Source organism: Bombus pyrosoma, linkage group LG2 (assembly GCF_014825855.1).
Source record: "Bombus pyrosoma isolate SC7728 linkage group LG2, ASM1482585v1, whole genome shotgun sequence".
Classification (NCBI taxonomy): domain Eukaryota; kingdom Metazoa; phylum Arthropoda; class Insecta; order Hymenoptera; family Apidae; genus Bombus; species Bombus pyrosoma.
The window spans coordinates 3,036,217-3,055,055 of record NC_057771.1 but is presented as its reverse complement, the minus strand read 5'-3'; the positions used below and the strand labels follow the sequence as shown (position 1 = coordinate 3,055,055).

Below are 18,839 nucleotides of genomic sequence, written 5' to 3'. Positions count from 1 at the left end.
GTGACATATGCTGATTATCGGTTGATCGGAGATTTTGTAGAAACTACCGAATTTGTTCGTTTGAAAAAATTTGATGCTGTGTTTAATTGGCGGAGATCGTAGAAACCAACGAGAGACTTTCTTCGAGGTGGGCATCGCGTGACGATCTACGGAAGTTTCGGCCGTTCTCTCTTTTTATCTTGTCTTTGTTGCTTTTCAACGTCGCGCCGTATCTGCTGCATTCCCGTTCTGCTTTTTTTCCACTCGCCAATTCGGCCAATAGACCCTCGGAGAACCCGCTCCATAATCCATGCAAGCACCAGGACCTGTCTTCCTATCGAATCGATGGAAAGGAAAAGGAACCTCCGTCTCCTTTCTGGCATGACCATTGCGAAACAAACCCTACGCTAAGAAATGCTTTTCTCGACCTCAACCTCTTCTAAACTATAATTTTATTCCCCACTTCGTCACCGTGCTTATCTTTTCGATAGGCATATATATATATATATATCTCTTTTAAAGGACGACAGATCATTCCTTTGAAAACTATATTTGCACTTGTCGTGTCTTCACACCTTATTTGTTGCAAAGCGATAAATTGCTATTTCCGTAAACCAGCCACATATACCTATGGTCAATTTCATGGGTAACACGAATTATCTCATTCTTTCGTAGTTAAGGGAGAAAATTATAGAGAGTAAATTACAGGAAGGCCAAGCTAATATTACCTTATTGTGTACGGTACTGTTCGTTTTCAGGTGAAGATTGGCGAACCTGTTAGTGATCTAACGCTAACTAATTAACAGGTTAGCAGTGCTAGTACCTTGATAATATCTCCAATTACACGATCGTTAATGAATTAGTTTTATCCACGATGTGTAACTAATAGATCGAACATATTCGACCAATGTGTTGTAGCAACTATCAGCTCCTAATTTCTCCATGGCGAATCAAAATTACGATCGCATGTAATCTTAATTAATCGAATTGTCTTCGCGAACAAGGGAAAATCTTGTGACGGAGTGTTAACGATGAAGATACATAGAGAGTAGATGGACTCGCAGGTAAGGCGCGGTCTAAGCGAAAATCGAGCAAAATGGAGGCTCGATCAAGGTTAACGATGATCCTGGTTGAAAGTTGTTGCAGCCCTCCAAAAATTTCATCGGACCGATGTTCCTTGAAGTAAACGCAAGGAGTCGAGGCGGCGAGGAATGATAGGAGGAGGTGAAGGGGTGAAAAGAGGAGCGAAGAGAATATCGTTCGCTGGTCCAGTGGTCGGTTGGTTTCCGGTAGCGCGGCGTGGCGCGGCGCGGCGTGGCTGCTGGATCCTCGAAGCTCGTTCCAGTGTGGCGGAACGCGTAGTAGAATAGTGGGGTGGTTGCGAGTAGTGGCGTCGCCGGATTGGCCGAAGAGGAATTGGTCTTGGATGAGAGGATGCGAGCCGACGGTCAAAGGGAAAAGAGAGGGAGACTGAGGCTCGGAGAGCCGTGAGCCGTGAGCGAGAGAAGAGCGAAGGTGGGGAGAAGCGCGAGTCAGAGAGGGACTGGGAATCGGAACAGTTCGGATGCACACCGTGCAAGGACGGTGATTCAGTTAGCGGCGAGCCGCCGTCGGTGAAGGATCGTTGATCGTCGGTTTCTCGTTTTTCTTCGCGTCGCATCGCATCGCATCGCATCGCATCGCATCGCATCGCATCGCATTGCATCGCATCGCGCTGGTTCGGATCGTGTGGCGAGCCGCGCGTCGTGTACCGTGTTCCGTGTTCCGTCTTTCCGAGATACGATTCGCTTCATGTTGAAACGCAGCCGTCGCGTGTACACGCGCACGCGCCCCCGACTCGTTACAATTGCACGGCTCGCTTAGGAATGAAATTGACACGCGCGTTCCGCTTGAAAATCGAATACACCTGATTGCGCGAGACGCTCGATGAAATATATCGAAGCTGGTTAGCCTGTGTCGAATCGTCCTTGTTGAACGAACATTGGAAAAATTCGTTTCGAAATCGCGATCGCTATCGCGACGAAATTCGAATCGAAGATCTTCCAGTCTAGTCTTGAAGGAGGGAACGCGTGTGGTTCGCAAGCGGGACCGCTTTTGTTTTCGCCAGTCCTCCGGTATAATGCGAACAGGAAGAAAAATCGAAGCGAGCGGCTTCGTGGTGGGCATCGACACTCTGATCGTGAAAGTTTAATCGATCGGTCGATATGACGAGCAGGAGAGAAGCGTAGGATCGACGATTCGAAACTCGGTAGGATCGAAAACTCGAACGGTGTCGCTTTACCCGAGAGAAGAACAGAGCGAGGAAATAATCGCCGAACGAGACAAGGACGGTTTGTGCGTAGGTGACACAGCAAGGGGCTGTGGGGGAGGGTGAGGGGCGGGGAAGGGAAGGGAAGAGAAGGGAAGGAGGTGTGTAAGAGAGAGTAAGAGAGAGAGAGAGAGAGAGAGAGAGGGAGAGGGAGGGAGAGAGAAGTCGTATCGCGCGCGAACAAACTCGACGAAGATGAAGAGTGGAGCAAAGGCACGATTGTTGGGAATCGTCTGCGGCGTGATTCTGTTCGATTGCGGGAACGCATTGGCGGGTAGCGAGATCTACGCGAAGACATTCCCGAGCCAACAACATCCGTCGGATCCGTGCTACGACGAGGATAGACCGCGTCGATGCATCCCGAATTTTGTGAACGCGGCATTTGGAGCGGCGGTGGAGGCTTCGTCGACCTGTGGAAGCGGCGGGCCCACGAGGTACTGCGACGTGATCGAACAGCCGGGTGGTAGCACGGGTATAGGTCAGTGCCACATCTGCGACGACAGCACGCCGCGACGTCGATTTCCCGCGAGCTACCTCACGGATGTGAGCAACCCCAACAACGTGACCTGCTGGCGAAGCGAGCCTCTCGTCACCTCCCAGAGTTTCTCCGCACCGCCAGACAATGTGACCTTGACCCTCTCTCTAGGAAAGAAATACGAACTGACCTACGTCAGCCTGCAATTCTGTCCAAAAGCGGCCAAGCCGGACTCGATCGCGATTTACAAATCGATGGACTACGGGAAGACGTGGCAACCGTTCCAGTTCTATTCGTCTCAATGTCGGCGAGTATACGGCAGACCGAATCGCGCCACCATCACAAAGGCGAACGAGCAAGAGGCCAGATGCACCGACAGTCATCGATATACCGGTGGTAACGGCCTCGCGCCCGTCGGCAGGATCGCGTTCAGCACCCTCGAGGGCCGCCCGTCGGCTTCCGACTTTGATAACTCGCCGGTTCTCCAGGATTGGGTTACCGCGACCGATGTTCGTGTCGTCTTCAATCGGCTTCACATGCCCCAGCAGCCGTCGCAGGAACAAGTCTTGCAACTAGGTGGAACTGGCGACGATCACGATCGCGATCATGGCCTCGGCCTCGAGGAGTTGGCGAAACGCGAGAGGGAGAGAGAAGAGAGGTTGAAGAATCAACAGAAGAGCCCGGCTCGTGTAGGTTTGCTCGATTCATTGGCGACCGCTTTGCCCTCGGTACACCAGGTTATCGCGCCGCAAGAGATGCAATCGAACGACGCGGTTGATGACGATGAGAGCGAGTTTGCAGCGGCGGCGGCGGTCACCGTCTCGACCAGTACGAGCAGCACCCTCGCCAGCAATCATGGGACCAGCACGCTGGCTCATCATTACGCGGTCTCGGATTTCGCCGTCGGCGGCAGGTGTAAGTGCAACGGCCACGCGGCAAGGTGCATCCAAGGCAAGGACGGCGAGGTCGCCTGCGAGTGTAGGCACAACACCGCCGGCAGAGACTGCGAGAGGTGTCGCCCGTTCCACTTCGATCGACCATGGGCACGAGCCACTGCCAGAGATGCCAACGAATGCAAAGGTTAGTCTCTCTGTTACAAGCTTCTCTCGACTATCTCCAATCTCTAATTCGAGTCTCTCGATTCGAATCGAATCGAATTTCAAGCTTCTTCGATTACTTGGAACTGAGTGTTTTCTAGAACGGTTCCAACGTGCGACGCTCCGCGCCGCGACGCGCCGTGCCGTGCCGTGCCGTGCCGTGCCGGTACCTTTTCCGTTGATCCTCCGCCGTTTCCACGTGACACGTGTGTGCTTAACACTTAGTATTCGCGTGCCCGTGTACGAGCCATACTTAACGATTACCGCAGCTTTTCTCGAAATAGTTCCAAATAGTTTAGATTTATACGCACGTAAGGTGCTTCCGATGTTCATTCATAGCGATTTTTCACGATTTACAATCAAGTTGTGTCTTGATCGTTTAACTAACTTTCAATTTATTTTATTTATAAAGCGCGTATGCATGGTTGCGCTATCTCGTTTCGTCCGAGTGTTGTACTCCGTGGTATACGTAGTATCCTACATCTTGTTACGGTATTTACGGTGTACATTTCTTATAAATATTTCTGATTAACGAGTAACGTATAGATATTTTGACGAGTTGCGCATTCTCTCCAAGCTCTGGCTGTAAGTCGTCTCGTATTACCCATAACCCAGAATCGAAAGGACGCAGTTTCAAATGTAACGGGTGCCCATATTCCGACAAAATGAACATTTTCATTAGTACCTATGGGATTACGATTACTTTCAATCTCGGTTATATTTCATTCAAAATATTTTCCTGGCGAACAAATTCCGACGTCGCAAAGTCGCGTACATACCTATGATCTATAAGAGATCCGATTTCTATTTAAAATGAGAGAAGAGACACGACAAAGCATCGAAAAGACATCTGTGTCTTTAGAACGTATCCATATTTCTGAAAGGTCGAAGCAATTTGCACCATTTATGTATCTATTCTTCGTTGATGTACGAGTAGGTGTATAGGTATAACCTTTCTTAGGCTTTTCAAGCATATTAAGATGCGTAATTACCGCTGATCTCAGATTTTCAACTGTTACAGCAGCTGATACACGGTTGATTCCGAAAGTAGAAATCTTTTTTACGCTTCGTATCTGTCACCGTGTGTGTGTGTGCAAAATTAAAAATCGGTATAAGAGTCTTTTTTATCTTTGATACTTTATATAGGTACGTATATATAGATGTATGTATATCGAACGATAGAAAATTTTATTTGTATATATTGACTACTGGGAGTGATTATTTGGTCACGCACCGCTTAAAACGATGGAAAATGAACACGACGAAGAGTTCGTTTCTCGTTTCGTTTCGGTGACTGGTTCCTCTGTCCTTCGTTCCGCATCTTCCATTCTGGATTCTCGTACTCGTATCTCGATTCTCCGTGCTCCGTTTCACTCTTCGTGATTCCATCTCTTACTCCCTTTCTCTGTTTTGTCCGTGAGTCGACCCTAGGGGTAGGGCGTGGGGGCACTCCTTTCGGTTCACCCCTTAATTCGAAGCGGCGAAGCGTTGCCTCGAGACTCGGATCGAGGATGTATGCTCAAATCAAAAACGTCAGGGGCAAACCACCCTCTAAAATCGTTTCGAATCGATAAAGGATGCCCTCTTCGCGCGACAATCGCGATCCGCGCCGGCTACGGAATATCGCGACATCAGTGTTGTAGCATTTTTTTTTTCAACGATTTTAACGATTAGACGTCGATAAATGTATCAACTATGTACCTGTTTGTAAACCAATGAACTTTTCGTTGGAAATATGTACAATGAAATGTCTTGAAATTGTATGCAACTTTTGAAGAAATACGTTTAGAGTCACGGCTTTTCAATTCTAAAAATATCTTTTCATCTTATTCTATGTCGCTTTCTATTTCGAAAAAGTGTTAATACATAGAATCGATAGACGCGCAAGTGTTGCGAAACGGGAACGACGACTTTCGAAACTTTTCGATTCCAAGTAACAGATTAATCGATCATTACTTTCACAGGATATATTATTATTTTGAAAATTATTCAAGATTTTTCAAGTGATTCACATTTCAAAACATTATTTTACCACTTCTTTACTGGATAACGTTACCGTAGAACATTAAAAGTTCTTACATTTTATAGTTTGAATATCTATCTAGTAAAAAAAATGAAAAGTGCTCCTACTTCGTTTCTTTGCCTTCTTTTTTATCAATTTTATATGCATTTAGTAGAGAAATATTAAAAATATTAAAAGCGTTAACGTTATCCACATGTTGCCTCGTAGTAGATATGTATCTGCTTACTAATAAAATAGACAGATTGATAGTTTCTAATAGCTTGATGAAAATAGATTTGATTTGTTAATACCAATTATTACATGGCAGAAGACTGATTCGATCTGACCAATTTATGCTAGTAAGCACGTATTACCATGTAATTGGCAATTCTCAGTGAAATATCTCCAAATGAAATTTCCCATTTGTTGATTCCAGTGAAAATGTATAAATGAGAACGAAACGGAATCCCTGGTCGCATCTTGTAATAACTGCAATAATTGAAACACTCTTAAGAACCAATGAATCCGTTTGGTTCGTGCTAAAACTAATTATCGTTACTCGATCAAGTACATTTGTTATAACAAATTCTGTGATTACACATAGATACATCTATAGATATTGGACACTCGTAGAGGAAATGAAGTAAAATTTTTACCGTACAGGATTTCATGTCGCGAAAAACGATAATTTTGGGAAATTGTTGCATGTCGTTGTTAATTAAAAAGATATGAAAAAATTTGACAGGTATTTCAGCTATTTCACTTTTTGAAACTGTTTAAAACTTATTTAAACGATCGTGGTTATGTCCACTCAATCTCATTCGTAACATTTTAAAAAGAGAAAACCGGTGCAACGGATGTACAATTCAAAATGTATGTTACTATAGAGACGTGCTCTAAAAGTTTTCGCTAGACTCTTGATTAATATTAGATACAGAGATACGGCAAATAAATGAAAATAGTACAACAAATAAACGCTATGCTAAAAAAAATATCTGTAATTTGATAGCTTTAATACAATATAGTGAATTACATTGTGCATTCTCTGTATAGGTATGTACTATATGTATATAAGTATGTACAAATGTATAAAATATGAACAATATATTATGAGGTATGAAGTACACTGAGGACAGAACTCATAAATGTCATGCTTATGGCAAGCAGCGCTTTGGTAATATAGTATACACGAATCGGTGCAAAAAAAAAAAAAAAAAAAAAAAAAAAAAAAAAAAAAAAAAAAAAAAAAAAAAAAAGAAAAAGAAAAGAGACGGGAAACGGATAAGGCCCGTAAATTTTACTCTTGTACGTGCAGCGTCTGTGCCCTTTCTGGCAAATGTACACGCCGCAATATAAAGTAATTCCAGTTCTTTTCAATGTTTCCTAGCTGCACGCCTTTTTGTTCTTGCAACACAAGCTAACACCGTTTAAGCGCTTAAGTAACATATGCTAGAGTTTACAGTTTGAGTAGTACAAGCGGCAGTATGTGTTTTACGATGTACGTATGTACGTTTGTATGTGTCTCGTGGAAATATGAGATTTCCAGGTCCTTTTCTGTTCGGTATTCGCTGTTCAGGCAGGCCTGTTAATTTAGCGATTCTCTAATTTTTCAATTAATGGTTTCTTACTATTGTGAAACTGTACCAACTTTACAATAATCGTTCTTTGCGTTGCTGCTTTGTTTCATTTCCACTAACAAGCTCTTCTCACATAATACCTTATCGATACTAACACTATTACGTATATAGTAGAGATTGACAGATTGCAAATTTCAAGTTAGATGATTGATATTGTTAGTAATACGCTTTGTAAGCGTTCATTGCATAATGATCGCAGTTTTATGAATTGTTAAACTTTATATCGTAAAATTTTTGCAGAGCTTGGAAAACGAACTCTTTCTTCCAAATTGATCACTTAATGATTTATGAATTTTCATCGATCAATTTGTAATATTTACTCGTGAAAGTTTATTGCTAAATTTACCGTTATATCTATGTAAGAAAATTGATTAGTAGGTATAACGGTGACTCGTAACTATGTTTATGGTGACTTGTAAGATTTTTCACTAATAGGTAGTATTGGCTCGATTGTACCAGACAGCTAAAATCTGGACACTATTCGAAATTCGTAGATTCTAGATAATCTAACATTGATTGGTTTAAGCATTCATAGACTTAGTACATTTAACGTTTGATTCGGAATCGATCTTTTACCAGTCGTGAATTATTCAGTTCGCGTGACGATCTCGTTCGCATTTTCTACAGGGAATTCCGCGATTCGAATACGACCTCGGTTAATAGGAGTGTTTAACTTGGAACATGGTTTCACTTTTTTTCGTTCGATTTATTTCATGTCAATGCACGCTTTTGTTATCTTCCTGTAAATTGATTTTTAAGGTTTCGGTTGGATAAAGGTGGAAAAGGACAGATCTCGGGGGGCCTAGGTGTGTTGCCGTTAATGTGACACGGAACGCTGTAAACTGTAACCGCTATTTACGGCAATGAATTATGTTCTCAAGGGTTCGTTTATGTTTATACGACGCGTAGTTATACGCGTATCTGTATATACATGCATATGTACCGTAATCCTTGCTCCGTGCTTTCCTTCCTTTTTTATTCTTTCATTCTTTCCTTTTCCTTTCTTTCTCTTTCATACCTTTCTTTCTTTTTGCTTTCCGTTGCCATTTTTCCTGCCCTTCTCTCTGTGTCGTTTCTCGTTTATTCGTATCATAGCTAAGTATATCCAATTTTTTTTTGTTAATAGTTCTCTCGTTTAATACTTTTAAAAACGTTTTGCGCACCAGGGTATTTTCGTTGTAGTTAGTGGACTATCGTATTCTGACGTTAACCATTAACGTGTAACAATTCGATAGAGAATTTGTCAAGATTTTGTAGCAAACGGTACACTATATGCAAAATTTTGCAACGTAAAAAGATATAATATAATGCAAAATAATTAAATTGTAAATGATAGGTAGTAATTAGTAATTTATAAAGAAAATAGGAACGTTTTTGTAGCTGCAGAGCTGTACACAGAGTGTTTCGTACAGTTGTACAGTTGTACAGTTGGACGGAGCTATATCACTGAAATGATGATAGAGATTGAAAAAGGTATCAAACGACGCGAGCATACTTAAATAGGGTATGTTTCGTATAGGTATTCATGTACGTTTCTGTGTATGTTTTTTATTAAGCGTATGTATATATGTGTTTGCAGAGTATAAATCGGTACATTCTTTCTTTGAGTGCAATTACCTATCCGATCTTGTTTTAACGTACATCGATTCCTAGATGATCGAAAACTAAACTTCGACAATTGAAAAAGAATGGAATTACGTAAAAGAAACAGTGCAGATTGCGACCAGTTTCAGCTAGAAATGTACCTGCCTGCCAACAGAAATTTCAGTCAAAGAAGAAAACGATGAAGAGGCTTAGCCTGAAATTCGTCGCGCCCTTCTGTGAACAATTACGTGAATGACAGAAACACTCGACGATTTTATTACGGGGATCCTTTTCCAATTAAACGGTTGCTATGGTGATGGTTATGAGTGCTTGCCTATGGCATCCGTAGGAATACAGCTTGGATCGCGTCGCCTTTTTCGTCGCGTCGCGTCGGCCAATTTTTTGTTAACAACTATTTACGAATATTTAATCTATCTCCATATTCGTAGCAGAGCACACGCAATGGAGAAGTATATCTCCAGAACGTTAAGTTCTTGATAGAATTTTAATTTTCCAAGCCGAAAATTCATCGCATTCTTCTGCATGTTGAATAATCGAAGAACTTGTAACTAACGTTATTATGATTGTACGTACTGATTGAGAAACTATTTCTATAATAGGTGATAATAATGGAATAAAGTGAAATTTCGGAGACGTATTGATATAAATATTATAGAATATAATAGAATATAATAGAAATATTATAGAAATAGGTACATCTACGTACGTATGTAGTTGGTCTTTTAAATGTAGAGATATATCTTTCGTGAAGGATACGGATTTTTCAAAATATTTATACAGGTAAATATAAAGATATTTTGAGATTCGATTAGACTATATCTGCATACGTAATTTGTTGCAAATATATACGTTAAGTATGCTTAAAGTAGCAAAATTTGGCGTTTGTACGTAAAGACTGACAACAGGGGTTAACGATAATAGTAGCAAGAATGATAAGCTTTGGTAAAAGTTGCATCGTTTCTATGTCGCGTGACGAATAGAGAAATCAGAAATCATAGTCCTTCGCTGCGGACACAACGAGGTAGTTTCGTGGTGGTGGAACGGGTAATATGTAGTCGTTGTGAAATGCACTTGTAAAGAAGAGACGAAATACCGTTCGAGAGACGGGGAATCGATAAAGAAGGTGGTACGCTGTGTAGATAAACGTAAACGGCTTTCGTTCAGCTATAGAGTACGTGTATACGTGACAGAGACGAGAGAAGAAAAAAAAAAAAAGAGTGGAACGAGAGGAAAGAGAGGCAAGGAAGAAAACAGGGTGACGAAACGAAGGAAGGGAGTTCGAATTAAATTACATTTTAATTTCGCAGCCATTTCGCAGCGCGCACCGCGATATGCCAAATATCCGGTGCAATTTACATTTTAAATTGGACACTTCTTGCCGCGATTCGAGGGTTTCGTGAGTTTCGTCGGTAGTTGGCATCGTCTGGCGAGGTTGTTGTCGTTTCCATAAAAAGCATGCACGTTTACCCCTCTCTGATGGAGATTTTCGAAAACTTGAACGCACCCGGTGCGCGTTGATTCCTTGTAAAAACCAGCCGAGTATTTCTTCGCCATCGCAGCGTTCCTATACTCGAGTATTCTACTTTTTCAATTCCTGCGAGGAAATTGTCTCGAATTTCCTTTGCTACGTTTCACCTTGACCGACCACTTAATTACGAGCACCTCTTCAATTTCGTTCTCGTTCTCACTGCTACGCAGATTCATCATTGCGTCTCATCGCCAATCCCTTGTTTTTTCCTTTTTTTTTGAGCGTTGAAAGTAATTACGACGGTTTACTTGTGAGAAACGGATACGAAGGTAGATATCAGGTTTATGCATATATTAATGATTGTTCCAAAAGTTTCTTCCGTTCCGTTTGTTCCGATAGAACAAAATGGATCATACATAATTCAATAAAATAATATAGGACGAAAAATGTTGTGCATCTATTATTTCCTTATAAAACGAGAGAAACTTTTTACTATTTCATTATTTTTATGTACGTATAAATCATTACGTCCCATTAGTCCTTAAACTAAGCAACGAAATAACCCGTAAAAGTCAAGTTTACTTTTATCGGATGTTTTATTGGAGAAAACGATGTTTGCAACTAAAGCAAACTATAAATGAGAAAAAGGATTCAATTGTGTGATAATGAGTAGGTACGTACTTTCTTTCTTTCGACAGTTTCGACAAGATCAAAATGGTAGTCGTATGACGGATTGTTTTCACTTCTAAGTGCTCCTTTTTTCTTGACACGTTTCGGGACCGCACAAATGTTATTCTTTGCCCGGTCCCCGTGGTCTTACGCCGACGCGACACTCGTGCAACGTACAACGTACAACGTACAACGTACAACGTACAACGATTATTCTTCCTCGCGATGCGAGGCCGACGCGCTTTGCATGAATGGGAGTCGTCGCGACCTTTCAGATGAATGGTTCTTTCTTCCCCTCTCACTTTCACCCACTCTTGCTTTCTTTCTTTTTCTTTTCCACCCTCGATCTCTTTTTCATTTTTTCTGTTGCTTCAGTAGTATACGCGAGTGTGTAAGTTCGTTTCGAAGATATTTACTTCCTTTTTAAGATATAAATGTTTCGACGACTAGACTGATGAGACAGCTGTGACGATGATTGCCTTTGGGGTGACAGGCAAGATAAATACATGTTAAAAAATTACGTTTACGAAGGATTAAAACAGGTTTTTTTCATAGAGAAGATGGTTGATTGAAAATTCGCTATCGTGATCTTAAATAAATGCATGCGGTATAATAAACTTCAGAGTGGTATTTGTAAAACGAATAATACGAATAGAATGAATAAAAATTGAAACAAACATGATACGGCTCTGTAATTTTGTACCTAGCGGAAAGTCAATGGTTGGATATGCATGATCCTTATGACCGAAGGCCTGTTCGATACATTATTTTTAACAAACCGATATCGAGTCGTTGGTCTGGCTAAGAGTTTCAAAGGGTCCGTTCAAGTTCACCGTAACAGGATCGTTGCTATTCGTCGTAGAACCACAAAGTGTACTTTCAACGATTTGAATTTGGTCCGGTCTGGTTGTCGGAGTATACGATGCATTCGTGTTTGGTGGAGGCTGCAGTCGTGGCTGCAGTCGTGGCTACAGTCGCGGCCAAGAGAAAAGGAAATATGTACATATATCGGTCGCATGAGAGGCCTTTTCACCGCCTCGATTTTCGCGTTTGTGTCTGCACACTATACACTGTACACTGTACACTGTACACCGTAGACCGTACGTACGATCGAGTTGCGCATACCTACGCATACATTGCATATGCGCTCGAGATTTACACCGCAAGACGAGAAAATCAGCTTCACGGAGAATATGCTCGACCCCCGTAGTGAATTTCGCGCGCGTACCACGCGTTTGCCCCGCCTTTTTCGTCTTCTCGCCGGACCGAATCGCGCCCTTCCGATTTCCTCTCTTGGAAATTCCACGAGTCTTTCTATTCGGGTGCTGAATTTTTTCACGGTTTTAATTTCAGAAACGTCGTCGACCACGCAAACGACCGTCGCGAAGGTTCTGTCAAATGCTACGGGACGCGAATAACATATGAGTTGTAGTAGAGTAACATATGTTGGGTACAAGAACAAACGATGCTCGATTCTAAACGTTCTCGAAGAAATTCAAAATTACTTACACCGGGGTTAACTATCACAGAATTCTCCTGACAATTTTTGGACTATGTAGCGTCCATACTTAAAAAAGGAGAAAGATATCGGAGGAAATAGTAAAATTCTTGGATATGATTTCATTTATTAAAATACATCAAGTAGCATTATTGAAGGTAATGCCAGAGAAAAGCAAGTGTTAGCATTACGACGAATGGTAATATCGTCGAAACAATAAACTTAGATCGAATTCTACGTCCCGTTGCGCTTCGATTTCAAGCTTCTATCGCAAATTGCAAATGCGTGTAAAATGTTCTCAATTCGCGATTTGTCCTCGAGGATCATGGCAGATATGTATCTTCTCTACGCAAAAAAATCTTCGACATTTTCGTTTGGAAGATATTTCTGAACGCAGTGCAATACGATGTAAAAAGAAAAACATGTTCTCTGGCAGAAGATAGAGATTCAGATACATACTGCCATGCAGTCTGTTGTTCGTGAGATGATGCAGACAGTCTTGAAATTACGACGGTTTGTAATTACGAAATTCTTTAAGTCTTACACGAGTGTTGTTACGTAACTATTATGTAAGAGATTGCGATTATGCTATGCTATGCTATAACTTTCAAGGATTCTGAGAATTCGTCGTGAAAATATCGCACAGCAAGATCGATACGAGAAACTGTTGTCCCGTTTATTTCCTGTTACATAGGTGAAACGATTTAAGAAACTGTAGGTAGCACCAGTGTGTGAAAGCGAATAGTTATCAGGAAGTGCGTGCGTTCATTTCGTAAGACATTAAAAGTATCGCGTTGAACAAATAACAAACTGATTTTGACCGGTAGTGAGTACGAAATGTTATTTACCTACCGTTTGAGTGTCTCTTCTGTCCTCGACTTTCGATCGAAGTATCTTTTTCTCATAAATAATCGCCACAGTTTGGGTTAGATTCGATGTTACTCTCTATCTTGCCAGCTCTACTTGCCACCGGAAGAATAATAACTTACGAATCGAAGCGAATACGAATGTAAACTCGTTTAAAGTTAGCATCAGCATGTAATCCTACTCCGCTATCATTTGCCTTACGGTTGGTGCAGTTTGTCAAAGATTATGGAACGATCGAACGAAGGGTTGATGAAACTTCAGTGGTAATCCGAGAGACTTGGAGCGTGAGCCAGGTGAGCATAAATTTGAATTCGCGTTAGTTGCGTCCCGAATCGAAAGGTTGCTGGGACGTCCATAAATACAGGCGATAGTTGGCGCAGCGCGCAGGGTGTTTATCCGAACGCGGCGCGAACCACAGGCTCGTTCGTATGTATGTATGTATGTATGTAGCTAGGTACGCGAGACGTATAAATAAATCCAGGAGCTGCCACGCGGTCTGCCGTGAAACACGGTGTCTCGAGAGTGCACCACGCGTTCTCCCTCCCGTCTACGCGTACGCATTACCATTACCACACGCACGTATACACGCATGTGCATGCATACTGCACACTGCACGCTGCACACTGCACACTGCACACTGCACACTGCACACTGCGCACGCACTCTCATACACGCGGATACGGACGCGTTCACGATCTTGTTCTGCGACTCGGTGGACACGTTTTCTTTGGTGCACAGGTGCTTCCGCGATTTGCGGATATTCTCGCTCGAAGATTCGCATCGCTTTTAGCTGCTGTTTCTCTTCACTTTGCAACTTCTTCCGCGAATTAAGTTCGATTTACGCGCACTTATTATCACTGATTTGTGACTGATGCGTTGCGGTGTGGCACGGCTTCTAGTTCGTTCCGTAGTCGCCTCCTTGCCAAACCTATCATACCTGCATGGAAAGGGCGCAACGATTTTTATGCCTTGCCAAATTCTCTTTTGCTCCGGTTTTCGCGCCATTTTGCCTCTCTAAAGACGCGCACGCACGTATGCTTGCAACCAAATATTAAAATATTAGTCGTAGCTGTCGATGCTGTATAGTACGTAAATTGTGCAATATCGCTGCTCTACCCGTTTTCCCTACCCGAATAGAAATACCCGCGTTTCTTTTAAAAATGGACTGTTTCTCGCGTCTTGTACCTGAAACGGACCGCGTATCGCGCAAATCAGCGATAATTCGATAAAATGAGATGGGCTGCCAATGTCGTCGTGGTCAAGAGAAATACGTTCCATAAACGTTTTCAATGTAACCAATTTTTTCAATAATACTAGACGATTACGCGTGCTCGAAAAAAAATTATTTATGTATAGGTATACACATGTACATATACGTATACATAACTATGTACGTGATGAATTTTAGTTCGTTCGTTTGACAACGAGACCTAGTGTATCGATAAAAGGATATATTTCTCATTGTGCGCTTTTTCCCACTCGTGTACACTTTTGTTTAAGGTAAAATGAGATTTATAGTATTTACGTTTAATGCGACTTTAATCAAGTTAGCGTCTGTTTAATCGTTTATCAACTGAATTGTAAATTATTTGCGTTTACCATCGTGAAGATTAGTGGTTGTAAGAAAATTGGAATCGAATTAGCGATGCCGCCGAGGATAAGTGACTGAAGAAGAGGGTTGCTCGAGGTAAGTACTTTCGAAGGGTGGCGGTACATTTATCGTTCACGGCGTACAGTTTACGACTTACTTACGACTTACGAGATACTCTTTTCTTTCGAACCGATCTCTCTTACGAAAGGCATAGTAGCAAAAGGGAAAAAGGTTATACGGAACGGTGAAACACAGGGTGGTAGAGGGACGCAATTTGAATGTCGTTAACCGGGTGGAAGTTGGCAAGGCAACGGTACCGAGTCAACGACAGTAACAACAATAACGAGGCGGTGTTGCAGTCGTTTGGGAAGGATAGGGAGTTCGCGCTCATCCCGAAATAAACGGCGACCGCATACCCATGCGCACGCATGCGCGGTGTGCACGCTCGACATCCACCGATTTACCCTTTCTCTTTTCTCCTTGTCTCGCCGCGCCGCGCCGCGCCGCGCCGCGCCGCGCCGCGCTGCACCGTGTGTCTTCGTGCTTCGTTCCTTCCTCTTCTTTATTTTTGCACACCTTAAACTTTAAACTGTCTCTCCAGCCCCTCTTATCGATGAAGACGAGCCCCTGATCTCGTTTTTTCCTTCGTTACCATTCGTCGCGATTTACAAAGCGAAAATCGACAAAAAACCCTCCGCGGTTACGTTTGAAACCAGTTGAAGGATCAACGAGGTCACCGACACCTTTGCCCAGGATTCCCTTAAATGGCCTCTCGTTGGCATCGCCTTTTAGAAACCGTTCGATGGAACTTGTCTCGTCACCGCTCCTCGACTTTTCTGTCGGTTACTTCGCTTTCCATTCCCTCCTTTTGTTTTGCTTTACCTCGCTTTGCTTCGCTTGGCATTGCTTCGTCTTTCTTTCCCCGCATTTTCCTTTCCCATCGTTGGCCTTTCTCCATCTTCCCTCTTTCCCATTTAACCACCTTTGTTTCCACGAGAATTTCATTACCCGTCGTGTAGTGTAACTCTTACCGAGGCGTGACAAGTTTCACAATCTTGAAATTGCATGTCGCTTTTAACTCTCTTACCATCCGTGGTTTAACGGCATTTTCTGTTTATGTTACAATACAGATATCCCATTAATGCAGACTATCCTACTCTTTTTTCTTTTTCCTTCCTTTTCCTTTTTTCTTTTCCTTTTTCCAACGTTGCATTCTTTCCAAAGGTAGTGTAAGTTTATATTTAACCTTTTCCATCGTACGAACGTCTATACTCGTTAAACAAAATTCATCTGCCTGCTTTATAATCACCTACTTACATACCTACGTACACGCATATCCACTTTGAGTGAGTTACATTTGCTGTCCATTGCTATCGCGTATACGCTATAAAATCGAAATTTATTTACGTTTGCAAGACGACATTGTTTAAAAGATTAAAAGCTATAAAATTGCTAAGTTTCATATCGTAATTGTTTTAAAGATGTACGCTATTGTTTCGATATTTCTGGTAAAATTGTTATTTACGTCCATATTGCGCTCTTCGTTTCTTGTATTTGTATCTATAGCGGTAATTCTGATGTTAATAGTCGCTTGTAGAAACGTAAAAATTCGCAATTTCGAAATACCACCCGGTTCGATAAAATCAGAATACCAAAATTAACTACTAGAACAGGTGACCCTAGGAATTAGGAAACCCTAATGTTGGCACATTATTATCAGAGATGTTCATCGTCTGACGACGAAGATAGACACGCTCTAGGAAAGGTTAATCCGTGCTGTGTACCAGAGAATTGCTCTCGCCATGGTTATTGTTATTACGGATATATAACAAGCATATAAATCAATCTTCCATCTTCGTTCCTTCTTTTGCGATTATTTCCTTACACTCGTAATGATATACCGCGAGAGTATAAAAATGCTCGCATAATCAGAGAAAATTTTTAGTAACAACGATGATTGTTATATTATTAATTTTATCCTTCAAGAATTGTATTAACCTTTGCTTGGTGTTCCTTAATTTTTTCATAAAATGTATATATTTCATAAAATTTATTCGATGATATGTAATTTTGTAAAAGTACTACTTTCTGTTTCAGTATGTAACACACGCGTGTACATTATATTAACTTTAATATTAAATTTTGATTTTGTAATTGAATGTAATTGAATATTACAAACGTCCATTCGTAATTGGAGTAGTGAACAAAATTACGATATATATATATATATATATATATATATATATCGTACATACATAGATTATATAATACGTATTTTCACTTCATCAGGGGGAACGCACGAGAACGCAAGTTCTTAGCAAGATAAATATTGTGTTTCGTTTGATCTCCGAACGAAATGAGATCAATGATTTCATTGGTTTTATGGACCTCGTGAAATAGATTGATTTAACGGCCAGTATGGCAAATATTGCCACGAAACGCTTTTGGAATTCTGGATCTATTGGAACGATCGATCGAAGCTCAAGTGATTCTATTATTGGCTGAATTGGGCGAATGTCTGTAACGTTAATGATTTCTTAGATCGACAAAAGCTCTGTTTTGACCTTGGGATTAAAGAGCTGGTTCTAATATTTTGATTGTTTAGCTAATCATTAAGATCTGGTTACAAGAAACATTTGAAGTGCCTGATAATTATTAGATAGATAGCTAGGTTCGAATATGTACATCTTACAATGAGTCTCTCTTTTTGTGATATTACAATTACTTTGTCATTTATTAAATTGTTTTACTACGATATGGTAAGACTAAGGGTGAAATATGTATGTAAATTAGCTTATCCTTCTCTATCTAGCATTTAATTTCGTAATAGAAGGAATAGCGTTGGCGCGTCAGTGCTATCTTTCAATCACTTTCACAGAAGATAGAAGGAATTTTAAAAGTTTTCGCGCGATGTTCAAACGGTATTCGAGCCGGTATCTGGCGTTGATCTGAAAAATTCCTCTGGCGTTTTATTATTCAATAAAAAAGCCGTCTTATCATATTGTTATCATCAAAGCAGTAGGGGATTGTTATAGCGAACCGTGTCGAGATTACACGTCGAGAAGATAGTACATCTGACTGGTAGAAAGTATCGGAATCGCTAGCTGCGTTCGAGGTGAGTCGATCGAGAGACAACGGACGACCCGATATCGCCCTGTCGATTTAGATAAAGCTCCGTGGCTTAGAAAGCGGCACGATCTCATGCCCGTAGGAGTGTCATCGAATTTGTTTGTTCCTCTCGCATGAATAAATCGCTATTTGCGATCTGTGAGTTCAGATTGCACGCCTAACCTCGCTGTTGACAATCTGACAACCTTACTAACTGTACTAATGTATACGGTATACATATATACGGATCGTATTATAATCGATTATACGAATATATGCTAATGATTATTTGAAATATTAATATTTTGTTAATTTGTTGCTTTATAATTTTATTAAGTCTACGTAGTTACACGTTTTATTAGTCTGTGAAAGTACGAAGTATGCTGCGAGTTTCTTTTTTTTGCGCGAGTTGTTGGTGGAATGTCGGTAAAGTTTCTTGGAATAACCGACATTGTGGTTCATGTGGACCATTACCTACATACTTTCTACAAACACGATACATTTAACAGCTCCTCTTAAATTTGCGGTTCAATTA

General features: G+C 41.4%; 1 protein-coding gene across 1 annotated transcript in view; it reads left to right on the top strand.

Moving 5' to 3' along the window:
* The first annotated feature begins 1,563 nt into the window (after positions 1 to 1,563).
* Positions 1,564 to 18,839, top strand: part of LOC122573161 (netrin-B-like) — a 111,860-nt gene continuing 94,584 nt past the window's right edge. Inside the window, exon 1 of the mRNA XM_043739206.1 lies at positions 1,564 to 3,842. Coding sequence (XP_043595141.1) covers positions 2,483 to 3,842 — 1,360 coding nt within the window. The 5' untranslated portion in view covers positions 1,564 to 2,482. The remainder of the gene's footprint in view (positions 3,843 to 18,839) is intronic.